Source organism: Mauremys reevesii, linkage group 3 (genome assembly GCF_016161935.1).
Source record: "Mauremys reevesii isolate NIE-2019 linkage group 3, ASM1616193v1, whole genome shotgun sequence".
Taxonomy (NCBI): Eukaryota; Metazoa; Chordata; order Testudines; family Geoemydidae; genus Mauremys; species Mauremys reevesii.
In genome coordinates, this window is record NC_052625.1 from 193,581,860 (window position 1) to 193,608,182 (window position 26,323).

A 26,323-nucleotide genomic window follows, 5' to 3' on the forward strand; every position below is an offset into this window, starting at 1 on the left:
AGGTTAGTCGTCTCAAAGGGATGCTGTGATGTATTTTGCAATGTTTTATTGTAGAGTGTAATCATTACTCTTCACCTCGAGTGTTGCTCTCTGTACAGTATTTTGATGTACTTGTAAGAGTTCATTTTGATTTCCCTCTGCTATCCTGGTGAAGATGCTTCCACTTACCTGAATAACAATCCCATTAAAGTTAATTTGACACCTTGTTTGCTGAGATTTGCTAAAGGACATTTTTCTCTCTTCTGTACAGACAAAAAAACTAAACTCCTCAACCCAAAGCAACTCCGAGTGATAAACACACAGTGCCAAATTCTTATCTAATTTATACTCCCTGCTGCCAATATCAACATCTCTAAATACAGGGCACAGTACGGGTAACGGGGTGAAATTTTATGGCCTGTAACATACAGAAAATCAGATTAGATGATCTAATAGTTCCTTCCAGCCTTAAAAAAAATCTATGAATCTAAAGTTTGTCCTTTATTCTCTATCCCTGTTCATTTCTCATGTTGACAGCTAGAACCTCCTCTCTCTACTCCCCAGTCTAGTCTATCCAAAATGGGCTTGATACAATCATCTTCCTTTCCTGTCATTCTGATCTTATTTCTTTATGGTACTTATATGGCCTTCATCACCATTGAATCTTAGTACCTCACCATTTTTAATATATTTACCTTCACAGTGCCCCAGTGAGGTGCGGAAATGTTATTATTCCCGTGCTACAATTGAGGCATAAGGAGATGATGTCTGTGAGAGGGCTGGGAACTGAACCTGGTTCTTCGAACTCCTAGGCTGGCAGTCTAACCACTGGCCATCCTTCCTCTATTTGCTCTAGCTTACTTCGCCAGCTTCTGCATCAAATCCAAGCTCTTCACCGTCACTGCCTAGACTCCAAAATTCCTTACATACCTGCACATTTTTCCTTCTACACCCATACTACAATTAGCTTCTCCCTTTGGACCTGGTCTAAGGCCCATGGAACTCAAAGGGAATCTCTCCATTGACCTTAATGGACTTTGGATCAAGCTATATCCGTCCTGCATCCACACCTAGTATTATGTCGTCCTCTAACCCATAAATTACAATTGGAAGAATTTCTGAATGATAACCAACCCTCCTCCTCTTTTACACTACAAACATTTTTCACAGACCCACCCACTCCACCACACATGCTACGTAACAGCCACACCCCATTTTTCATTTATCGTATTCAAAACAGTTCTTCAGTTCAGATGCATTCAGCACATTTACCCTGTGTACAGCCCTAAGTACACCCATGCATGCTATATAAATACTACAATACATCAATAAGGGAGCCTCAGACGCAGCAGCAGAAGCCAGTTTGGAATCAACAGCAACATTTCTCTACATCATCAGTCATTGGTGTTGGGGAGGAAATGGACATAGATGTTACTGATGTCTTGGCTTTAGTCCTTGGACTTATTATTATTATGTATTTTTTGTTTCAGCCAAGAAATCCAAATTCCCCCCCTTTTATCCGCGGTTGGATCCCTTGGTTTGGAGCTGCATTTCAGTTTGGGAAAGCTCCTCTGAAGTTTATAGAACAAGCCAGAATCAAGGTAATAAGCTTGTAGAGTGTATGACTAAGTAATGTATTATTGGAGAAATGGGATATTATCATATAACTGAAGATTGTGTTGTAATGTATAAGCAAAAGAAAGCAGACTTCAGGTTGAATATTTAACCTTCATTTTTGCATTTCCGGACTTTTGACCATTTAAATTTATACCATTAGCTTAGCTTTTCTATTCTAATTTCCATAATTTATTTTTAAGATTATTTTTATTAATGCTGAGAATACAAGGCTCCCCTTCCCACTGGTCTTACAAACCATACTTTGAAACCTACAGCAGTGGTTTTCAGCCTGTGATCTGTGGACCCCGTGGAGTCTACAGACAAAGTCTAGAGGGTCCACAATAGGTTGTCATTATTATAGAACAGTGGTTTTCAACCTGGTATCCACAGATCCTTGTGGGTCCACAAACTATGCCTAAGATTTCCAAAGGCGTCCGCATCTCCATCTGAAATTTTTTAGGGGGTCCGCAAATGAAAAAAGGTTGAAAACCACTGCTGTATTGGTTGGAAGCAGATCTGATGAAAATTTTTCAGCTGAACAGTTTTTTATTGGAAAATGATGTTTCGTCAACATCAATTTTTTTGAGGGAACATGTCAATTTTTATTGATATTTTGACCAGAAAACATTTGAAACCTTCAAAATCAGAATGCACTATTCTATTTTGATTTTGTAGTTTCATTTCATGTTGACATTCTTGTTTAGTTCAGCTCTTCTAATTTAATTTAAAAAAAACTTTAATGTTATGATACTTATTTAAATTACACATGCATATATTATATTTAATAGTGTAATGTTTCAAGGTTATCAAAATGAAAATGTTTGATAAGGTCATTGCAATGTTTCCAAATGGAAATAGTTTGAAATTTCCATTCCACAAAATATTTTGAGCTTTCAACTGTTTGTTCTGATTTGGGATGATCCCCCCCCCCGCAGCAACACTGATCTACACAGTATTTGGTCCTGCCATGAGGGCAGGGTACTGGATTTGATGACCTCTCGAGGTCCCTTCCAGTCCTAGAATCTATTAATTGGAATTTCCCACTGGACAGAAATTCTGTTTTCTGACCAGCGTAGAAGCCATTTGGGCAGACTTTATAAAATCTTCCAATGGCATCACAGCCAGGCACATTCTTAGAATTGCCTAGCTAGAAGTCAGGGGGTCAGTCATAGATTTTTTTTATATCAATGACGTCACACCCCCAACGCAAAATTGATGCAGGAAGGGATGACAAAACATCACTGATGACATAGATGACTCGGTTCCCCCCATACTGGGGATGCACAATCTAAAGGGGAGGACACATGGCCACCCCACGTGTCTCCTCTGCCCAGAGCCCTCCCTGCCCTGCACCCAGCCCGCTGCCGCACCGTCCCCACTCCACGTTACCTACGGGGGAAGGGCTCTGTCCTTCTGCTGCACCCTCCCTCGCACGTTTGGCCGCTCTCCCTGGCAGCCGGGCGGGGAGCGCGATGGAGCCGCTTCTCATGCGGCTGAAGCAGGCTGCTCCGGGTCCCTGCTCTGTGCGGTGCAGCAGCTGCCTGAGAGAGCCTGGCAGCGGCCCCACTCCCGGGACAGGGGCCGAGCGAGCCAGAAACATACTTGGGGGGAGAGGGGACTCCGGCTCGCTCGGCCCCTGTCCCTGGCAGCCGGGCCCGGGCCCGGTGCCTCCTGCAGCTCCCAGCCTGGTTCTTGCAGGCAGCCGCTGTGCTGCACCGAGCCGCGACCCAGCACGGGACCCGGCTGGTCCCGCCCCCTCCATTCCCCGCCCGGGCCCGGCTGCCAGGGATCGGGCCGAGCATGTCGGGGGACAAGCGCAGCGGGAGGACAGAGCCCTTCTCCCCCACCAATCGGGGGTGGGGGAGCACTTAACCCCGCATACCCCCCACTCATCTACTGTGGGGACTGTTTGCTGCCAACCACAACCCCATCTGTATGCTCCACTTTTTGCCTCACCCAAACTTTGCAGGATATAAGCACACCTGTATGCTGACGCTTCTCCTCCTCTCCCCTCCACTGATTTTTTCTGAAATGATGCCCCTGTTAAGAGATTTTTTTTCTGTGGCGCTCAGGATCACCACAAGAAAGAGTGAGTTTCTCTCCATGTCCAGCACAGTTCCACAGGAGAGGGGATCTTCTCCTACAGAGCTCTTAATTCTGCATAAGAATGCAGGCAGATTTGGGTGAAGACTCTGTTCTTGCACTGAAATCTGTCTACAGAAGTTCTTATGGGTCACCTCAAATCCTGCCCAGTTATGCAGTGAATTAAAATTGTTACATTCTGCAGTTTATGTGAAAGGAATTGATTAATACAATTCAGCTACTAGCGGAAAAGTATTTAAATCACAACTATCCTCTTAATTGACTTCCTCGTTTGGAGTCTTAGAAAGTCCAAGTACATAATTTTGATCTCAGAAGCAGATCAAATTTGTATTAGTATCATACCTCACAGTACTGTATACACCGGTAGAATAAAAACACCTGATGTTATTAAAACATTCTGAGGCCAGATTTTTAGAAGTTGGACTTGTTTTTGCAATTTAGGTTATTTAGAGGCCAAAGTAGCAGATTGTTACAAATAATTGTGAAAGCAAAATAGTATCCATAAAAACAGGCCTCATAAAGATCAGGCTAAACATTTATCCTAATAGTTGTAGCAATGCATAATTTGAGCTATTTTGACTTTTTTAAACTTTTTTTTAAGTTAATCCTCAACCCAAGTCTCAAATATTGTTGGCCCAAAATTCTGAGTGCAATTCAATTGTTCTCACAATTGGACCCAACCCTCTGATTTATGGATGCAGTCAGTTAAGTAGTATAAATGTGGTCACTTCATATTGCTCAGTGCTGGAAATCAAAACACAACTGCATTGTGCTAGTACAAGAAAACAAAATAGTGAAACTTACACGACTTATTGCATTATCCATGGAAATATAGAAGGTAAACCCAAAGCATTCTGGGCTGATTCAAAACCCCATTACTAGGAATAACATGGGTAAGAACTCCATGCATTTGAAGAAGTGGAGTTTTTACCCACAAAAGCTTATGCCCAAATAAATCTGTTAGTCTTTAAGGTGCCACCGGACTTGTTGTTTTTATGGGTAAGAACTGATTTTAAATATTCTCCATTCCATTAAACCACTTTTACATTGGTGCAACTCCACTAAAAATGTTCACACACAAAATGTTCCATTCAATAGAGTTAACACGATCATGTTTTTGTGGACGTTATTTTGCACTCAATTATTTGTGGATGCAGTCTGCTATTTAGGCATCTAAATGGCCTAAATTACCAAAAAAAAAAAAAGGCCAACTTCTAAAATATCTGGCCTCCTAATGTTTTAACATCATGTTTTATTATGTAAAACTGTAATAACAGAGTGCAGAATCAGGCTCATAATTTTCATCTTGACAGTGTCCATTTGAAGTGGGTTTTAACTCTTGCTTAATTGGCAGTTGCTGAAGTTATGGGAAATATCTTGGTCTTCTATAAAATGCACTAATCATAAAAAATCCTGACAAATGTTGTATTATTGTTTGTTCTAGTATGGACCAGTGTTCACCGTGTACATTCTGGGAAATCGATTCACCTTTGTGACTGAGACAGAGGATGTTCTTGAATTTCTGAAGTCTAAAGAAACAGATTTGGATGAAGCGGTGCAGCAAGCCATCCAACGCACGGGTACAGAATATTCTCTTATGTAGACCTCAAATCTAGTCACATATCAAGATTAAGAAGCTTATTTGGATCCAAGGTCAAATCACAAACTTAGGGAGAAGAATCCAATACACAGAAATACTGGGCTAGATCCTTGGTTGATGTAAATTGGCATATCTCCATTGGCTTCTAACCCATTATTTTAGTAATGTCCAAAACCTCAATCAAGGCCTCATGGGGTACATCTACACAGCAATAAAAAACCTGCAGCACTGAGTCTCAAAGCCAAGGTCAGCTGACTCAGGCTCACAGGGCTTAGGCTGCAGGGCTATAAAACTGCAGTGTAGACATTTGGGCTCGGGCGGGAGCCCAGACTCTGAGACCTTTTTAGATGTAGATGTTCTATAGCCTTGCAAGCTCGAGTTTGCTGACCTGTAGCCAGCTGCAGCCATGCCATGGGTCTTTTGTTGCAGTGTAGACGTAACCTTGATGTTAGATGTTGAAAAACAGAGGAAACAGTTTGCCAGTGAGCTTTGTTCTGGTCCTCTACATGGAGTGGATGTAACCTTTTGAGCACTCCTTGTAGAATCATTGAAATGTAGGGAACCTCTAAAGGTCATTTAGTCCATCTTCCCATGCTGGGGCAGGACCAAATATACCTAGGCCCTCATTGACAGATGTTTGTCTAACCTGTTCTTAAAAACCTTAAATGACGGGGACTCCACCATCTCTCTCGGCAATCTATCCCAGTACTTTATTAATCTTATAGCTAAAAAGATTTCCCTAATATCTAACCTAAATTTCCCTTGCTGCAGATTAAGCCTATTACTTCTTGTCCTCTTTTCAGTGGACATGGAGAACAATTGATCATCACCCTCTTTATAACAGCCGTTAACATATTTGAAGACTATTATCAGGTACCCCACAGTCATGTTTTCTCAGGACGGAACATACTTGGTTTTTTTCAACTTTTCCTTGTAGGTCAGGGTTTCTGGACTCTAATTTGTTCATATTTTTCTTAAAGTGTGGCACCCAAATCTGGACACAATACTCCAGCTCAGGCCTCACCAAAGCTTAGTAGAGCAGGACAATTACCTCCTGTGTCTTACATAGGACACTCCTGTTAATACACCACAGAATGACATCAGCTTTTTTTGCAACTGCATCATGTTGTTGGCTGATATTTAATTTGTGATCCACTATAACCCCCAGATCCTTTTCTGCAGTATTACCACCCAGCCAGTTATTCCTCGTTTTGTATTTGTGCATTTGAGTTTTCCTTTCTAAATGTAGTACTGTGCATTTGTCTTTATCGAATTTCATCTTGCTCATTTCAGAGCTATTCTCCAATTTGTCAAAGTCATTTTGAATTCTAATTCTGTCCTCCAAAGTGCTTGCAGCCCCTCCCAGCTTTGTGTCATCCACAAATTTTATAAGCATACTTTCTATTCTGTTATCCAATTCAACAAAATTCTGCTTTGGTGAGTGGCTGGGGAATTAACTTGCTAGCTTCCAAAAAATGCTATATATCAGGGGTCAGCAACCCACAGCACGCGTGCCACCTTTGGCACAGGAGCCGATTTTGCCTGGCACGCGGCTGCCAGCCGGGGTCCCGGCCGCCGGCCCCGCTCAGTGTGTGGCCGGCTGAGTTAATGGAACCCCAGGCCGGCAGAGGCTGAGCAGGGCCGGCGTCTGGGACCCCAGACAGGCAGCAGGCGCACACCCCTGGCTCCCCCCTCGCCGCGCTTGGGTTCTGTGGCTCCCGGGAGTGTGAGCCGCTGGGGCGCGGGGCACTGAGCCTGCTGCAGGAGAGGCGGCAACGGCGGCGGCTCACACTCCCGTGAGCCGCAGAGCCTAAGCACGGCGGGGGGGGGAGAAACTGGGGGGCGCATGGGGACTGCCACCTGCATGCATCTGCTGCAGGAGCCCCCCCTGGGGGGGGCACCAGGCCACAGCCCAGGCAGGCGCGCCCCTCGGCTCCTCCCTCACCGCGCTCGGGTTCTGTGGCTCCCAGAAGTGTGAGCCACCGCTGCCCCTTCCACAGCCCCCCCTCCCCCCGCTGCCTCAGCACTCCACGTGGTTTTGCCTCCACGTGGAGCCAGCGTCTCACCAGCATGGGCCTGGTAAGGGGAGTCCCAGAGGGAAGTCAGGGAGCAGGGGGAGGGCTGGATGCGTCGGGAGTTCTGGGGGTCCTGTCAGGGGGTGAGGGGTGGTTGTTTGGGGTGTGGGAGTCCCCGGGGGTGTGTCGGGGGGTGGGGGTGTGGATAAGTGTTGGGGCAGTCAGGGGACAGGTAGGGGGTAGGGTCCTAGGGGGCAGTTAGGGTGGGGGTCTCAGGAGTGGGCAGTCAGGGGACAAGGAGCAGGGAGGCTTAGGTAGGGGTGGGGTTCTGGGGGGCAGTTGGGGCAGGGGTCCCAGGAGGGGGCAGTCAGGGGACAAGGAGCGAGGGGGGTTGGGGGTTCTGACGGGGGCAGTCGGGGTGGGAAGTGGGAGGGAGTGGATGGGGGCAGGGCTAGGGCAGGGCTCTCCCCTCTTTTTTGATTGTTGAAATATGGTAACCCTAGGCAAGGGGGGAGCCAGGGGGTACATGGGGACTGGCGCCCACATACATCCACTGCAGCCTGCAGGAGCCCCCAGGGGGGCACCGGGCTGCAGCCTGGGTGGGGTGGGGGCACAGCTGCTCCCTGCTAGCGGCGCCGCCGCCTTTGCAGGGCTGCTGCCCTCCTGCACCGTGCCGGCTCCTCCATGGCTGGGGTTCACTGCTGCCGCAAGCAGGACGCTCTGGCTCTCCGGTGCCTCTGGAAGGCGGCTCCTCCCTGCCAAACTGCTGCAGTGGCCCAAGCCCAGCAAAGCCAGTGAGTGGACTCAGGGCGGGGGCCACCTGGGTGGGGTGGGGAGGGGAGGGCTCACGGGGTAGCTGTTCACCCTCCAGGGGAGTTCAGGGGGCGGGGAGGGAGGAACCTGGTCTGGGGAACAGCCCCTGGGCATGGCTGGCCCCTGGGGTCTATAAAGACTCATTGGGATTTGCCCCTCAATGAACCGATGTGCGGGGCCGGGAGGGGGCAAGGTGGAAGTTTCTCCTAGGGCACAAAATATCCTTGCACCAGCCCTGTCCCAGGGGGTGCGTGCACCCCAGGTTAAGAACCACTGCACTAAACTGATAAGATCTGCATTTTAATTTAATTTTAAATGAAGCTTCTTAAACATTTTTAAAAACTTGTTTACTTTACATACAATAGTTTATAGACTTATAGAGAGAGACCTTCTAAAAACGTTAAAATGTATTACCGCCATGCGAAACCTTAAATTAGTGTGAATAAATGAAGACTCGACACAGCACTTCTGAAAGGTTGCCGACCCCTGCTATATATTTTCTATTTAAGTTTCAATCTCCAAAGAAAGCTTTCATCAGAACCGTAGCATGTTCTTCAAACTGATGGTACAACAACTGAGTTCCTCAAACCTGCATCAGTTCTCTGAGACTCTGTGTAAAGAATTCCATGAGCACGTGGAGCATTTGGGCAAAGAAGGAACTGAGGATCTCAGTGACCTCGTAAGGTTCGTAGATTTACAATCCAGCTTTATTGCACAGATATCCAGTATGTTTATTAAACACATAAATATTTATTTATTGTGTGTGAAATTCACTCTGTGTTGAGGGTCAGCACAAAAATCTATGTATCACCCAAGTCCCACTTGAGACTGATTTGGGGGGCTTAATGGGAACTGATGTGATGCAAGGCCCTCTGGGGCCAATTTCACCCTGAATGAATTGTGAGCCAGAATGGAATCTAGCTCACTTTCCCATGGCAGTATTGGTTCTGCAGGGCTTACAGGAGTAAAAAGTCATTAATGTAGTTCAAGTCAGCAGATCTGATTCTATTATAATCAAGCATCAGGTCTGCCGAGTGAGAAGATTCCATTTTACATATCAAGTATCAGAGGGATAGCCGTGTTAGTCTGGATGTGTAAAAGCAACAAAGAATCCTGTGGCACCTTATAGACTAACAGATGTTTTGCAGCATGAGCTTTCGTGGGTGAATACCCACTTCTTCGGATGCAAGTGGTGGAAATTTCCAGGGTCAGGTTTATATATGCAAGCAAGAAGCAAGCTAGAGATAACGAGGTTAGTTCAATCAGGGAGGATGAGGCCCTGTTCTAGCAGTTGAGGTGTGAAAACCAAGGGAGGAGAAACTGGTTCTGTAATTGGCAAGCCATTCACAGTCTTTGTTTAATGAGCTGATGGTGTCAAATTTGCAGATGAACTGGAGCTCAGCAGTTTCTCTTTGAAGTCTGGTCCTGAAGTTTTTTTGCTGCAGGATGGCCACCTTAAGATCTGCTATTGTGTGGCCAGGGAGGTTGAAGTGTTCTCCTACAGGTTTTTGTATATTGCCATTCCTAATATCTGATTTGTGTCCATTTATCCTTTTCCTTAGAGACTGTCCAGTTTGGCCGATGTACATAGCAGAGGGGCATTGCTGGCATATGATGGCATATATTACATTGGTGGACGTGCAGGTGAATGAACCGGTGATGGTGTGGCTGATCTGGTTAGGTCCTGTGATGGTGTTGCTGGTGTAGATATGTGGGCAGAGTTGGCATCGAGGTTTGTTGCATGGGTTGGTTCCTGAGCTAGAGTTACTATGGTGCGGTGTGCAGTTACTGGTGAGAATATGCTTCAGGTTGGCAGGTTGTCTGTGGGCGAGGACTGGCCTGCCACCCAAGGCCTGTGAAAGTGTGGGATCATTCTCCAGGATGGGTTGTAGATCCCTGATGATGCGCTGGAGGGGTTTTAGCTGGGGACTGTATGTGATGGCCAGTGGAGTCCTGTTGGTTTCTTTCTTGGGTTTGTCTTGCAGTAGGAGGCTTCTGGGTACACGTCTGGCTCTGTTGATCTGTCTCCTTATTTCCTCGTGCGGGTACTGTAGTTTTGAGAATGCTTGGAGATTTTGTAGGTGTTGGTCTCTGTCTGTGGGGTTAGAGCAGATGCGGTTGTACCTCAGTGCTTGGCTGTAGACAATGGATCTTGTGGTGTGCCCGGGATGGAAGCTGGAGGCATGAAGGTAGGCATAGCGGTCGGTAGGTTTTCGGTATAGGAAAACCTATACCGAAAACCTATACCGAAAACCTACCGACCGCTATGCCTACCTTCATGCCTCCAGCTTCCATCCCGGGCACACCACAAGATCCATTGTCTACAGCCAAGAAAGAAACCAACAGGACTCCACTGGCCATCACATACAGTCCCCAGCTAAAACCCCTCCAGCGCATCATCAGGGATCTACAACCCATCCTGGAGAATGATCCCACACTTTCACAGGCCTTGGGTGGCAGGCCAGTCCTCGCCCACAGACAACCTGCCAACCTGAAGCATATTCTCACCAGCAACTGCACACCGCACCATAGTAACTCTAGCTCAGGAACCAACCCATGCAACAAACCTCGATGCCAACTCTGCCCACATATCTACACCAGCAACACCATCACAGGACCTAACCAGATCAGCCACACCATCACCGGTTCATTCACCTGCACGTCCACCAATGTAATATATGCCATCATATGCCAGCAATGCCCCTCTGCTATGTACATCGGCCAAACTGGACAGTCTCTAAGGAAAAGGATAAATGGACACAAATCAGATATTAGGAATGGCAATATACAAAAACCTGTAGGAGAACACTTCAACCTCCCTGGCCACACAATAGCAGATCTTAAGGTGGCCACCCTGCAGCAAAAAAACTTCAGGACCAGACTTCAAAGAGAAACTGCTGAGCTCCAGTTCATCTGCAAATTTGACACCATCAGCTCAGGATTAAACAGACTGTGAATGGCTTGCCAATTACAGAACCAGTTTCTCCTCCCTTGGTTTTCACACCTCAACTGCTAGAACAGGGCCTCATCCTCCCTGATTGAACTAACCTCGTTATCTCTAGCTTGCTTCTTGCTTGCATATATAAATCTGCCCCTGGAAATTTCCACCACTTGCATCCGAAGAAGTGGGTATTCACCCACGAAAGCTCATGCTGCAAAACGTCTGTTAGTCTATAAGGTGCCACAGGATTCTTTGTTCCATTTTACATAGTCACTTTTCTCACCAGAGTCACTCTTAAATACTCTTATATTGCTAACCAAGGAGATTACATTCTTGCCTTAAAAAAAGCTCAAATTAATTACATTTAATGCCTATTTTCACAGGCATATCATGTGTCCAGCAGTAATGAAAACCTTGTTTGGGAAAAGCTTCTGTCCAATAAATGAGGAGTTTGAAAGGCATTTTCAGAATTACGATGAAGGATTTGAAGTCGGGTCCCAGATGCCTGAATTTTTTTTAAGGTGAGTTTTATGCTTCATAAATTGTTCCTTAAGGTGCATTTAAAATCCATTTTCATTTATTATCTCCCCCTCTCGCAGGAACTGGGCTAAATCCAAAACCTGGTTACTTAACGTATTTGAAAAGATTGCAACAGACATAAAGAAAGACAAATCTTCAGAAAATGGCTCTAAGGTAAACCTACCAAAGGATTTTTTTTAATAAAATGCCAGGATAGCATTGGTATAGTTAAGGGCTAAGTTATGGACATGGGCCAAGATTTTTAAAAATGACTAGTGCTTTTGGGTGCCTCCATTTTAGGGTGCTCAAGTTGAGACACATTTGTAAGACCCAAAAGTCTGAAAACTTAAAAGGATAGAATTCTCTGCTACTCTGGTAGGAGAAAAGTCAGCTCTGACCAGCTTCAGTTACATGAATTTAATGTTGTTTGCCCATAATTCCACCTACCGAGTTTTGTTGCTTTGGTTGGAATTTCTGTGTGATTTGATTATTATTCCTGTACTCATGAAAGAGGATGAGAATTGTGCAGGCTATGCCCTGGAGTGAGTGGTCTCTCTGATTTACTCTTTGGAATGGTAACAAACTCATGCCGAACAGGAGGGAGGGGGAAAGGGCTCTATCCTCAGATCCAGGACTGTTAAGTAATAGGACTTTTTTCTTCAATAAACTAATGTGATAATCCTGCAGGCAGAGTATGTTAGCAAACCATTCCTTTAGACAACCTCTAACGTACATATTCATTCTCTTGTTTATGAGAGACACTAATACAGCATGTCCTGGACAATTTGCATGGAAATGGAGCTTCCGGTTATTTGCTGCTCTTGTTCTGGGCTTCCCAAATTAATGCTGTTTCAGTAAGTATATTAGCTGAGAAATGCTTTCTTGCATCTCTGATTTGTTGGGAAAAGACAGGAAAAAATAGGGGTCAACATCTGGCAGATTTATTAAGGAGTGAAGAAGCTTGTAATGTGTTCACTCGACAGAGAGATTGAGGGCTTGTCTACACGAAAAATGCTACAGCAGTGCTGCTGCAGCTGCACTGCTGAGGTATTTCAGTGTAGACACTACCTACCCTGATGGGAGGGATTCTCCTGTTGGCGCGGGTAATACACCTCCCGAGAGGCAATAGCTAGGTCAATGGAAGAATTCTTCCGTCAGCCTAGTTAGTGCTGTCTCTGTTACCTGGGGTTCTTTCAACCCAAAGCGCTTGGTAACTTTTACTCTGTGCAAGGAGGTGTCAGGAAATAAATCAGGGGAGACATGGCCATCTGGCCGACAGATGGCTGGCAGAAACAGGACAACACAAGAGTGCTTTCACTTAAAGCTAAACTTTACTTAGTCTCAAGCACTTACACACGTCCGCAACAAGATTAGTAAAACACCCCCAACCCTTGATAATTGCCAAAGATGAGTGTGGCTCTCAAGTGATACAGCGGCAGCCTGTCTGCCACTGGGGAACACAAGATGCACCCAGAGGGAGAGACCAGTCCCAAAAAGTCCCCAAATGAGTCCCCTTATTTATACATTAGTAATAGAATGACATGTCCCTTAAAGAAATCTTGTTAAGTAAGCAGTTTCAATGGTCAAGCAAGAGACTCCTTCTGATTATTGAATAACCAAGTGTGGATTTTTCCAGAACTTGCAGCCTTGAGACACCAATAGACATTCCTGAGGGTACATCCTGCTCTTCTAACATGTATCAGCAACTTCAACACAATTCTCATCAGGGAGGACACCCTGAACCTCCCTCCCCTTCTGCCTTGGTCAGGCTGAGACTTGCTTTTAACGCTTGCTGACTAGGCTGTCTTTAACAATAAGCCATAGTGGTTTCAGGCACTTTACTGGTTTGCCAAAATCTCCCCGTACAGTCTCCACGGGGCCTTAGGTCGGCTTAACTACACCACTCAGGGTTGTGGATTTTTCACATCCATGAGCAACGTAGTTATGCTGACCTAATTTTCTAGTGTAGACCAGGCATCAGCAACTGATACAAAGGAATTCAAATTCAGTATTGATAAGGAAAGGGAATATTTTTTCCCAAAATGTATTTCTTCCTGGCACCTTCCACATTCGACAGCCAGTAACAGGCACAAAGAAGTAAAGGTTGGCAGGCAGCTTGTGCACAGGGAACACTCAGGACTTCTCCAACTTCCCCTGGTAGAGCAGGGTCTAACTGGCTCACAGGCAACAGGGAAATCTCCCAAGAGGTTCCTGGTCCCTAGCCAGACACAGCTGCAACAAAATATCTATGTGCTGCAAAGGCAAGACCTGACTCTTTGCTAAGAGACAGGCCAGTGCTCTTGGCACTCTTCCCCCACTTTTGATGGTGCTAACACTGCTGAAGACATGGGCCGCCGGTGAACTGACTATTGGGGGAGACTAGCTCCCGGCCCTTCTCCTTCTGCCCAAAGCCCCAACCCTTACCATCCTCTTCTGCCCCATCTCCCCTGCCCAGAGCACCCCCTGCACCAGGCCCAACCCCAGCCCTGAAGCTCTGGCCAGGCCGCCAGGCCCCCAACCCCAGCCCTGGAGTGCAGGGCAGGCGGCGCAGCCCCAGCCCCACTTACCCCGAGTCCCGGCGGCATGCCAGCCCCCCAGGGCCGCCCAGAGGGGGGGCAAGTGGGGCAATTTGCAGGAGCCCCCACGAGAGTTTTTTGAGGCTCCTGGAGCAGGGTCCTTCACTTACTCCAGGGCCCCCGGAAAACTCTTGTGGGGCCCGGGCCCCCCGAGCTTCTTCCGCTCCGGGTCTTCGCCAGCAATTCGGCGGCGGGGGGTCCTTCCGCCCCGGGACCTGCCACCGAAGTGCCAGGTCTTCGGCAGCAATTTGGCAGTGGGGCCCCCGCCACTGAAGACCCCAGGCCTCCTGAATCCTCTGGGCGGCCCTGCAGCCACTCCAGCCCTAGTCAGTCTGGGGTACGGAAGAGCAGGAACCAGGAAGGAATTGCAAGCAGGGGCCTAGGGGCAGAGTGTGGGCGGAGCCACACTAGGCTGTTTGGGGAGGCACAGCCTCTCCCAGCCTATGATACCTGCCACCCCTGGCTGAAGAGCACTGCATAATGCATTGTTAGTGCTGATACCAAGGAAGGGAGGATGCTGCTGGTATCTCACAATTTTTCTACCACATCAGAGGTAGCTCCACAGGGCACAAACTTGAAAATCTCGTTCTGCATCTTCTGTGGAATGCCTCACACAGCAGAACAACATGTTGCCTGCCGTCAGAATGGCTGGTATAAAAAGAACATACAACATGGCTTGATCACTGGGCTCGGTCGGTGGCAGCACATGGAAGGCTCTCACATAATACATTGGTCAGTGTTGTGAAAGCCTCACTGAAAGCAGCCACTATTTTTCTGTCACCCCTTTTCGACCCGAATGACTAGTCAAAGTTCCGGGCCTGGGGGATGTTCCAGCTGGGAGTAGAAATTGATGATGGAGTCTGGTATTTTCTTGGATACAATCTTGTTTATCTGCAAGGAATGTATAAGGTCCTGCTTCTTCAAACTCAGGCCTTTTTAGCTAGCATCAGACCCGAAAAGCTCTCTCTCTAGCTTCTTCCAGGGCCATGCCATGCTTACAGACTTCTGCTTGGATTTCTTCAGGCTCACTCCATTGCATACATGGCCTTATCCAAAACAAAATTCAGCCCAAAGCCCTCCCCCAACATCATCCAAAACTTCTGGGCAGTGCCACGTAATCCTTTTGTTTTACATGGGGGCATGTGATTAATTTAGCCTTGTACTTATGTTAATTGATGGATGGAATGCATCCTTCAATCTCAATGAGGTTTTAATTCAACCCCTAACAAGGTTTCACCCAGCTCATAACATTTCCATCACATGTCTCTTGGAGATTTGAGAATGTGGATAGTTGAGTACCTGTGGGGGAGGATTGCCGCTTATTCTCTCTTTTTGGTATCAGTGTCCATTTATGTAGGTGTTGATACTATTCTCATCTGGTTGCCAGGTGAACCCACCCTCCAGAATTAAAGAGATAATATAAAGTGAATCCATCTCTGAGCTGGGGCTGAGCTGGGCTTTAATTGGGCTGTAATTAGATACAGATTTCTAATAGCTCAGCCTCCAGTGGTGGCTGGACCCTCAGTTTTGTTAGAACCCTTAAAAAGATAGGAGCCATATGGAAAATTCATACTTGAATTGAGATTTTGAACAGCCCCAGGGTTTGGGAGCATACAGGCTGTTTGGTTCTGGCCCATCAGTAGTTTTGGATGGTACAAGTAATTTTCTCATTTGAAATAAATGTGTTGGAGTAGGTGACTTTCCTAATCGGATTCAGGGCCTATAAACCCCTCCCATTGAAGCTGGTGGCAGTAAAGCTATTGATTTCAATGGGAGCAGGAATGGGACCTAGTTTTGCTATCCACTGATCTGTGCAAAAACTTGGCAGTTTCATTTTACAAGGCTGTAATAGGGTCAGGTGCCTCCTGAGCACCTGCTCATGGACAGAGGTTGCTTTGCAGTTCCCAGCCTCAATTTTCATTCTTGGACTTCCTTGGAGGCCCCTCTTTCACTCACTGCGGCTCCTGGTGCTCTTATAGGGGAATCACCTGATGTCTGTCAGGAATGCCTCTTCAGTAGTCAGGCTTGGCTGGCCCCAGGCCTCTAGGTCTTAAAGGGACAAGCCTCCCTGTTACAAGGGAACATTGTGGAACAGATTCACCAGTACACTCTAGCTGCCTTACACCATTCTAGTAATGCAAAGCAGCCATAAACCCGGCTAACCCTGTCAGAGGAGCATCCCAAAATAGCTGGAGCAAACTGGAGAATCTGGCCCCTGTGTTTGATTTTGATGCCTGTGCTTTTGCATCACTTGAGTTCTGTTTTGAGTTCTGCATTTGTGCAGTCCGCAAAGCTCAGAGAAAACTGTTGTGTTTCAGCTCATTTCACACTGAAACCATGAAAAACTGTGAAATACTCCATAACACCCCCTCCCCCACCAAGATTCATCTGAAACCAGGCTCTGATTCTCTGCAATAGTTTATAATCTCAACCTTTGGTTCACTGCAATAGTTTATAATCTCAGCCTTATGAATCCAGATAAGTGACGTGGTGCTTCGTTGTGAAAACACTGTTCTAGCTGCCAGCTCCTCTTCTTTTGCACATTTGTAGACACTGAATGCCTGATTTTCACAGGTTCTGGCCTCTCACTACTCCAGGGGAAGGTAAAAGGGGCTATGGGTTCTCAACTCCTCTGAAAACCAGGTCCGAACATACTGCTTTCTTTCAAAATGTTTTAAATCACATGTTATATTTAATTGAGTAACCAACTCTGCCCACCTTATTCACTTGCCCTGTTAACTAGATGGGGATTACTCATGTGAGTAAGGTAAGCAGGCTCTGACCCATTATAGTGACCTAGTTTTAATTTACCAGAATTTAATATTGCGGAGGTAATTGTTCTCTCTCTTTAGGGTGCCTTTTGGACCCTGGCATTTATACTATCCAACCCTTCTGTTTACAAGAACATCATGGAGGACATAGGTTCTGTTTATGGCAAAGCAGGTAATAAACCAGAAATAAGTGACTGCAGTGGTATGGAACAGAAAGTAAAACCACAGTTAACATACGACCAAAACCCTCAGTCAGTTTTTGCTCTGTCGTTACTCAGCCTGATCCCACTGAAGTCCATGTGTGTTTGGCCACTGGCTTTTTTGACAGTTTGCCTGAATAAGGTCTTGAGGCCCAGATCCTGAAAAGTCTTTAGGTGCCTCATTTTCCTTGATTTCAATGGGAATGAGGCATCTAAATACCTCTCAGGATCTGGGCCTAAGTAAAATCAGGGTAAGTATTTCTGGATTTAGCCTCTAATGATTTGGTCTTTATATTTGTGTAATATCTTCAACTAAGGGCTTGTCTATACTACCCACCGCATCGGCGGGCAGTGATTGATCCAGCGGGGGTTCAGGGTGGTGTCGATTTATCGCATCTAGTCTAGACATGATAAATCAACAGCTGAGTGCTGTCCCGTCGACTCCAGTATTCCACCGGAGTGAGAGGCAGAGTCGACGGGAGTGCGTCAGCAGTCGACTCACCACAGTGAAGACAATGCGGTGAGTAGATCTAAGTATGTTGACTTCAGCTATGTTATTCATGTAGCTGAAGTTGTGTAACTTAGATCGAACCCCCCTCCCCCAAGTGTAAGCCAGGCCTAAATGACATTTCTTTCATGTGTGCTGTTCCATGACCTTTCCATGGGCTTTCAGGGATTTCTGTGAGCTTGAGCCTTACTGAAGTTAATAGGACCCTTGCGGTACTAAACTCAAACAAGAGAATGGGATAGTCACAGTGGGTCATTATTATGGGTTTGGGCCAGGTACCCCAATGCAAAGTGATCTCAGCACCAAGGTGAAATATCTCTTCTCCCCCCCATGAGTACAAAGTGGGTTCAAATCACTCCCATTCTGATTTGAAATTTTCTAAATTGAAAGGGGACTGATGTACTACTATTTTCTATCTATGTCATGCCATCTTGTTTCAACAGGTGAAGCTAAGATTGAAGTCGTTGACGATGACCTTAAGAAACTTCCATTAATTAAGCAGTGTATTTTGGAAGCCTTACGACTAGCAGCCCCAGGTTCAGTCATAAGGAAAGCACTGAAGCCACTAAAAGTTCAGGTGTTGTATTATTTTAAATGGACTTAGTATTTTCTTGTAAATCTTCTGGAAATAGATGTCACCAGTTCATTCAGATTGTCAAGCCAATTATTTAGAACTCTGCTGTAGTTACCAAAAAATACAAAAACAAAAACCCCAAAAACTGACAATAAAAATGGGTCATGGTGAAATAATCCCAAAATTTGTATTTGTTTTGACCTGACTCGAAATTTTCTTCAAACTTTTCAATTTGCTGAACGTAAGACCAGCCATACTAGGTCAGACCAATGGCCCATCTAGCCCAGTATCCAGCCTTTCGACGGTGGTCAATGCCAGGTGCTTCAGAGAGAATTAACAGAATGGGGTAATTATCGAGTGATCCTCCCCGATCATCCAACCCCAGAATCTGTCAGTTAGAGGCTTGGGACACCCAGAGCATGGGGTTGCATCCCTGACCATCTTCGCTAATAGCCATTGATGGACCAATCCTCCCTGACCTATCTAATTCTTTTTTCAATCCAGTTACACTTTGGGCCTTCACAACATCCCCTGGCAACAAGTTCCTTAGGTTGACAGTACATTGTGTGGTGAAGTTCTTCCTTTTGTTTGTTTTAAACCTGCTGCCTATTAATTTTGTTGGGTGACCCTGGTTCTTGTGTTATGTGAAGGGGGAAATACTTCCTTATTCACTCTCTCCACACCAGTCATGATTTTAGAGACCTCAATCATATCCCCCCTTAGTTGTCCATTTTCTAAGATGACCAGTCCCAGTCTTCTTAATCTCTCCTCATATGGAAACTGTTGTATACCCCTAATCATTTTTGTTGCCCTTTTTCTGTACCTTTTTCTAATTCTAATATATCTTTTTTGAGCTGGGGCAACTAGAACTGCAGGCAGTATTCAAGAAGTGGGCATACCATGGCTTTAGATAGTGGCATTCTGATAGATAATAAGATAGAAACTATCCCTTTCCTAATGGTTCCTAGCATTGTTAGCTTTTTTCACCACTGTTGAACACGGAGCGGATGTTTTCAGAGAAGTATCCACAATGACCCTTAGATCTCTTTCCTGAGCGTTAACAGCTTAGTTAGACCCCATTATTTTATATGTATAGTTGGAATTATGTTTTCCAATGTGCATTACTTTGCATTTATCAACATTGAATTTCATCTGCCCTGTTGTTTCCTAGTTTTTCAAAAAGTTCCCCCCCCCAATTTTTTTTTTTTTTTTTGGAATTGCCAACAAATGGAAAAAACCCTTATTCACCCAGATAATTACGGTAGCATGTAGGAATGCAATCAAGGATCCCATTGTGTGAAGTGCTGTCGCTTGACAAGTGCAAACAAGACTGCCCCAAGATGCACACATTCTATATTTTTCATATTCATTATATCTTCTGACCTAGTCCATGCCTCCTACCCAGCATCAGCTTCATTGTTAAGGTGAATCAGCCATGCAAAAGGAGAGCACGTTGATGGTATTATTATTTGTATAGCACGCCAGGGGCCTGAGATTCTGTACAGTGGTAAAGTGTGCAAACTGCCTGGAAGAGTTTACAGTCTACTCGTAAAAGTGTATAAAACAGTGAATATACATTGCCTGTTCTCGATGAAAATACTGGACACATTTCAAAAGAAACAGGAGGATGCAGGAATTATTTGGCCACTTTTCCTTAAGTCAAGGAGGTCTTTAAAAAAAATCCCCTTGTTTTCTAGTACTGTTTTGTTTGACTCTTAATTAGTCACTTAAGACAGGGGTGTCTCCTGTCGGCAACGCTTCAGGCCTAAAAGAAGAAGTGCCAGAACACACTTCTGGTATTTCCAGTAAGTGACAGTACTGCAATACTGTCACAGCCCCCCACCCCCGCCCCCCCAAAAAAAGTGCCAGAATGGCATTCGGGAGCAGGACTTGAGCCCAGTCTACAGGTAGTCTTTAGTTCACACTTCACTATAGTAACAATAACAAGAAAATGTATGGTTGATCCCACTGCCACTGAAGTCAATGAGAGTTTTGCCATTGGCTTCAATGGGAGCAAGATGAAATATTCTGCATATCATCCCAGGATTTCCCTCCTGTGGAAGCCACATCACTCAGGAAAAATATGAATGCCCCAAGCCTTAAACCACTTTAATACTCACACATGTCTCACTGGGAAGTTAAGCTTTGCAAATATAATTCCAATTCTGTAACTTGTAGTGCCTCTATTTTCCACAAGCAGCTGGGGCTGAAAGCAGTTTTCTTTGCACTTAGCATAGTCCGCACTAATTCATGACCTTGAAGACAAAACAACTTCTCCTTTATCTCAGGGCTAAGCCGAATTTCAAATTAACCCGTTCCTAGACAAATTGCTCACACTGTGTCAGAGGTTTTTTCTCTGTGATTAAAGCTCCACTGAGATATATGATCTTATCTAGATTGAAGGTACCTTCTAATAATTAGGGCATTGTTTAAATGAATTTTCACGCGTATACAGATTCCAATCATTTAAATACCTGCAGGTTTTAGGACCATAATGTACGTACATGTAATATGCTGGGGCACCCTTAGGGGGTAAGGTGGAATATTTAGACAGTCCCTTACCCATTTTCCACTCACACAGGAGAGACTCACAAGGAAAGGGGAGAGAAGATGGGTTCACACACTCCTAGACCCAGGCAGCTTCCTCGCCGGACTATGCTAGGCTGAGTCAGCCCACCGTGGGTCAGATCTCCTAAAGATCCACTAGTTACCGGGCTAGCCCGGTAACAGCCACTCACACTGGTGTACACACACACACACACACACACACACACACACACCAAGGCCTCTTTTTCTTCCTTTTTCTTTTTCTTTTTTAACCCTTTTTCAACCTTTTTATCTCTTTTTTTTTTATTTTTTTATTTTTTTAACCATGATGCATCTTTACCTGGTCCGGACCAATACCATGAGGCGGTATGACAACCCCTCTCGAGGCGGTAAAAACCCCTCAGCACCGGTGCATTCTAATGCATTTACCTATGCATTACCTTATGCATAACCTTATGCATTTCCTTGGCCAACTCAGCAGTTCCCAGTACTGCTATAAACTAACCTTATTGGGGCCTCTCCCCAATACCACTTTGCATCTGATCCTGCTGCACAGTCAATAAGTTCAGATGGCGTGAGCCCAACAGAGACAGACGTCCTCACGGAAAGTCCTCCTCCGATACCCCAATAGAGATTTCAAAAGGTCTCATACCTCTCATGTGGCGCCATGGGGTTCGAAGGGGAATGATCCGTAGTAGTTGTCTGTGGGTCCGTGGGCGTTGCCATCCCGGACGAGCCCCCAAATTGTCGAAGAAAAACTCAGTTCTCGCTTTTTTGTTTGGGTGCAGCAAAATCAAATTCTTTATTATTTCTCCAGTAATTACAATGGAGGGAGAGAGTGCCATAGGACACAGGGTCCTGGACAGGTCTCTCAACTGGTAAACAATTACATCAAGCCTTTATACCGTTGTTTCAGACAATTTCTAGCAATAATACAGACAGTAAAAAGCAACAAATACATTTTATTTATACATAAGCTTTTCTGCTATCTCACTAGAAAAAGCAAGACTGCACATTGCAAGGTCGTAATACTTTCACACAGTTCACTCTGTCTTACATTATCTTGCTTCTACAAATCTCACGTCATCAGGGTCACAGTTAACCTAACTCATGCTAACTAACATGCATTAAGATTTCTTCAAAACCTTGTTAATTATTTACTGGCTTCCACACTCCCTTGCACCATTTTTATTAGACAAGACGTTCTGGTAGCCCATTGGGCTTGCAGTTATGTATTCCTTTGCTGAAGATTTTTGTTTCTCATTTAGAATTTTGTCATTCCACCTGGTGACTTTCTGATGGCATCACCTTATTGGTTGCACAGGAATCCAAAATATTTCCCTGAGCCTGAAATATTTAAGCCTGTAAGTTGTTTCTTTTGGGACATGTATTTTGCTCTGTTTTGCCCTGGGCTAGAAAGATGGAGCCATGTGAAGGGCCGAAAGGTCAGCAACCAGTGGTAAAGTGTGCAAACTCCCTGGAAGAGCCTACAGTCTCAGTATAAAACTGAATAGATATTGCCTATTTATGAATTTAAAAACTGCAATACCCCTATAATTCATTGGTCAGACCTTGCTACCACCCCTCCCTCTCCTCTTGTGAGAGGGAACTGGAATTCATAACAGATTGACAATAAACCCCAGCAACGATACAGTTTCATATCCAAGGATTAGCTATGCAAGGTCATTTTTAGCTTGGAGAAATAAAGTTAAGCCTATTTATACAAGGCTTATTTGGGGAAAAAATGGTTTTCTTCCCACAGGATCGTTGGGAAGAGGCAGCGTTAAAGAAGAATGCTTTCTTGGACGGCTATTTGGTATTTGGAGGAGGAAAGCACCGGTGTCCAGGAAGGTCAGTGAAACAGCTGGGGTTTGTTTATTCCTAAATTCAGTGGAAAACAGCTCCACTGGAGGGGACTCGTCCTTTATCTCCAAAACATTCTCTTTTTACACCAGTGATCAGTAGCATGCCATTTCTGGGGGTCTGTCCAAGGTCAGTCTATTAAAAGACTGTACACAAAGGAAGAGAGATTAGTCTTGTGATGGATGGAAAAGCAGCGTAGGAGATCAGGAGATAGGGGTTCTGCAGAAGAGGAGTCAGAAGTCAGCCCAGCGCTGCTGTTCTCCCAGCATCTTTTCATCAGTGGAAGGTTATTTCAAATACAGGATGTGCCAGTTTGAGCTCATGGCATTGGAGTGGCCATAAAACATTCTCTGCCCTTGGAGTAAGGAATAGTGCACTAATCTAAGGGCTTTTCTTCATGGGAAAGTTTTACAGTTATGGTTTACCAGCTTGAGTGTCCACAGGGGAGGTTATACTGGTATTAGGGAGGGCTTTTTTCAGTTTAGTTTAAACCCCTCCCCAAGTGACATAAACTAAACCAAAACCAGCCCTCTAATATGTGTCATTTGAAATGAAATACCTAAGGTAACACTGAAAAAACTCCTCTGTTTAGAACTTTAACTTTCTTATCCCTTCTGCCCTTTGTGCAGAAAACGAAGTAGGATTTAAATAGGTAAAAGATACCAGGAAAAAAGCATACAATATCACCATGGATAAGCTTTTTCTTTCTTTTTCTTTCAGGTGGTTTGCTCTAATGGAGACTCACATGTTAGTTACTATACTCCTTTATAAATATCAGTTTACTCTTTTGGACCCAATGCCAAAGCAGGTAACATCTAACGGCATTTGACACTGTCAGTATCTGGATCTATTTTCTTTAAACACATAAATCTTGTACCCTCAGAGCTCATCTACATGCAAAAGTTGCACTGCTATACCAGCATAGTGAAAGCAGTGTAGCCACCCCATAGCATAGATGCAGTTATACCAATATAACTTATTCCATAGAGGGAGGAGAATAAACTATACTGGTATTGGGCTGCGTCCACTACGGATAGTACCAGTATAACTATATAATGATAATAATAAAAAATCACATCCTTACCCAAAATAGTGATGTTACTACACAAGGTATAGACCAGGCCGCAGTTGGAATGTTAATCATTTTGTAAAAAAGGAATTATAAACAAAACACATAAGGCCAAATCCTGCAGCCCCTCTGCAGGCAGAGTCCCCCCCTGAGGGGGAGTCAGTAGGGCAGGCTGGCCCATTCCCAGACTCCTTTATGCAGACAATCTAGTTGTGTCTGGACCAACTGGCCAGCTTCCTGACCCATCCACATTCCCCTTCACAGTGTGCAACTTCTCCACAGCCTTACCCTTCCACTCAGTGTCAACCCCACTGTGGCCTTTTCGGGGCATGAGTGGCTGGCCTGCACGGGCTATGTCTGATAGCAAGGGATCTAGGCAGCTAGTACAGGTGGATGCTTGAAGCAAGTGTAATTGTTAACTGCTCACTGCTGTCCCACGCCAGACCTCTTAAGGTTCTCAGTAGTGCAGCACGTGTACCATGATCTGGGGGCAGGTGTAGAAGGCACTTCAGTGGCTAGGCTTCAAGAGGTGCTAGCCCTGTTGGGTCCCAGGAACAGCACCTCCTAGCCCTTATATAGCACTTTTCATGAGTAGATCTCAATGCACTTTGCAAAGGATGTCAGTATCACTATCCCCGTTTAACAGATGAGGAAGCTAAGACACAGAGGTGAAACAACTTGCCCAAGGACACCAGTGGGAGGTCTTGGAATAGAACCCAGATCTCCTGAATCCCAGTCCATTGCACTATCCACTAGGCCACACTGCCTCCCACCTACTAAACACTTAGACACATGTCTAAGTGAAGAAACATTTATCAAGGCCGGCAGAAAAGGGAAGGGTTGCAAATACCCTGGGCATGCAGAGGCTTAAAGAGTTACATTTCAAGGTAAAACATTCCTAGTCTGGCCCCTGGGGGTATCCAGTCGAGGGTTAGGCCTATTGTCTGGGGTGTCCTCTCCCTCCTCTGCTGCCTAGTCACCCTGCAGCCACTTTCCTGCCCCAGAGCAAGGAGATTTCCTGGGGCAGGGTCTTTCAAAGAGTTTCTCCTCTGTTGGCCAGGGGAGGAGGATGTGCCTATGTCCAGGCTGGAAGGTCAGCAGGGAGGGGGTTGATGAGAATTCATCACACAAGTCTTTAATGAGATCTTTAGAAGGAAAGTTTTCAGCCGACCCTATTTACAGTAAGGAAACAAACTTGTGTAGGCCTGAGATGGATTTGGACTTAAAAATCAGTGTCAAACCTTGTTAATAGTTCCCCATGACAAGTTCCTCAAAACGCTGCACTGTCAGACTATGATTATAGAAACCAGAGACTAATGGCTAGATCTTCAGAGGTGTTGGGCACCCACAATTTCACACTGACTCCAGTGAAAATGATGGGGGCTTGGCACCCCTGAAAACCAGGCCTTTTTTATTGGTCATCCTAAATAGGGATTTCAGTGTCCAATTCTAAGACAGCCAGGTTTGAAAATTTTGGGCCAAAGTGTTAGTCCTGTGCTTCAAATGGTATCAGAGAACAGATACTAACCCTCAAAGTTAAGCTCAGTAAAGGCTCATGAACATAAATAATTTGCCAAACAAAACAGAGAATCAGCAAAGAATCCTGTGGCACCTTATAGACTAACAGACGTTTTGCAGCATGAGCTTTCGTGGGTGAATACCCACTTCTTCGGATGCAAGCTTGCATCCGAAGAAGTGGGTATTCACCCACGAAAGCTCATGCTGCAAAACGTCTGTTAGTCTATAAGGTGCCACAGGATTCTTTGCTGCTTCTACAGAACCAGACTAACACGGCTACCCCTCTGATACAAAACAGAGAATGTAAATGTACTGTATTTTCAAATTGTGATTGACTAATAAAGGCTCTGATCTCATGCTGGTTTTACATGTCCTCAGTGAACTTACTCTTGATAATATAACAGAGCAGAATCCATCCCAAGGGGACAGATTCTTACAGTGTAGGAGAGTAGATAGTGCACTGGACTAGCACTCTGGTGACTGTGGTTCTATTCCCAGTTTGCTCCTGGGTAACCTTGAGCAAGTAACTTTCCTTTCTTTGCTTGTTTCCCTATCTTCCAAATGAGGGTAATGATACAGACCTTCTTTGTAAATCGCCGAGACCTGCTCATGAAAAGCCCTACGTAAGAACTAGGTATTATTATTAATTAAGGCACCTTTACACCACTTCATGAAGTACTGTCAAATGTCATTTATTCCCACTTTATGGATCCTTTAATCTGCTCTGACATTAATTTGTGTAAACTTAATCTATATGTATATTGACAGGTTTCTGTTGCTTGTGATTTTCTACAGAGTCTTCTCCAATTATCAAGGGTGTGTCAACCCGATGGACCATGCAGAGTGCGGTATAAATGCAGAGAATGAAAATTTTATTTTATTAACTTGGTTTCCTGTACCAGCCACCTCCAGAGTGATGGACCATTTGGCTTTTCTGATTTGGCATTTCTTCTGTTCCTTAATGAATTCACAGTTTTAACACTTTTAATAGGAAAAGGTTCATATGCTGAGAATGCTCAGAGTCATATCTTCAGATCATAGGCGGCAGGTTCGTATAATTTTTGGTGGGGCCCAAAATGGTGCCCCCCCAGCTCTCCCCTGTAAGCTGAT

The 26,323-nt window shown here is 45.1% G+C and overlaps 2 protein-coding genes across 4 annotated transcripts in view; one reads left to right on the top strand and one right to left on the bottom strand.

Moving 5' to 3' along the window:
• The window catches only part of SLC25A27 (solute carrier family 25 member 27), a 55,605-nt gene extending 35,211 nt beyond the window's left edge, over nucleotides 1-20,394 (bottom strand). The window contains exon 1 of one of the 3 annotated variants that reach the window (XM_039530673.1): nucleotides 20,337-20,394. In XM_039530673.1, coding sequence (XP_039386607.1) covers nucleotides 20,337-20,340 — 4 coding nt within the window. In that variant the 5' untranslated portion in view covers nucleotides 20,341-20,394. Of the gene's footprint in view, nucleotides 1-2,985; nucleotides 3,108-20,336 lie in introns of those variants that run through there. The other 2 variants (XM_039530675.1, XM_039530671.1) reach the window with 2 other exon arrangements.
• Nucleotides 1,398-26,323, top strand: LOC120401078 (24-hydroxycholesterol 7-alpha-hydroxylase). Its single transcript, XM_039530667.1, has 12 exons — nucleotides 1,398-1,580; nucleotides 5,144-5,279; nucleotides 8,637-8,811; nucleotides 11,452-11,589; nucleotides 11,668-11,761; nucleotides 12,346-12,441; nucleotides 17,016-17,106; nucleotides 18,086-18,219; nucleotides 22,032-22,127; nucleotides 22,526-22,614; nucleotides 23,347-23,434; nucleotides 26,009-26,323. The coding sequence occupies exons 1-12, from the start codon at nucleotides 1,398-1,400 to the stop codon at nucleotides 26,078-26,080; spliced, it is 1,392 nt and encodes a 463-aa protein (XP_039386601.1). The 3' UTR covers nucleotides 26,081-26,323.

What these genes read in the sequence shown, in the direction of transcription:
- LOC120401078 (XM_039530667.1), top strand. Translation starts at nt 1,398, where the DNA reads ATGGACATAGATGTTACTGATGTCTTGGCTTTAGTCCTTGGACTTATT. An exon ending in TGAAGCCACTAAAAGTTCAG is followed by an intron (nt 18,220 to 22,031) that starts GTGTTGTATTAT and finishes TTTCTCATTTAG; the next exon opens with AATTTTGTCATTCCACCTGG. An exon ending in AGCCTGAAATATTTAAGCCT is followed by an intron (nt 22,128 to 22,525) that starts GTAAGTTGTTTC and finishes TTCTTCCCACAG; the next exon opens with GATCGTTGGGAAGAGGCAGC.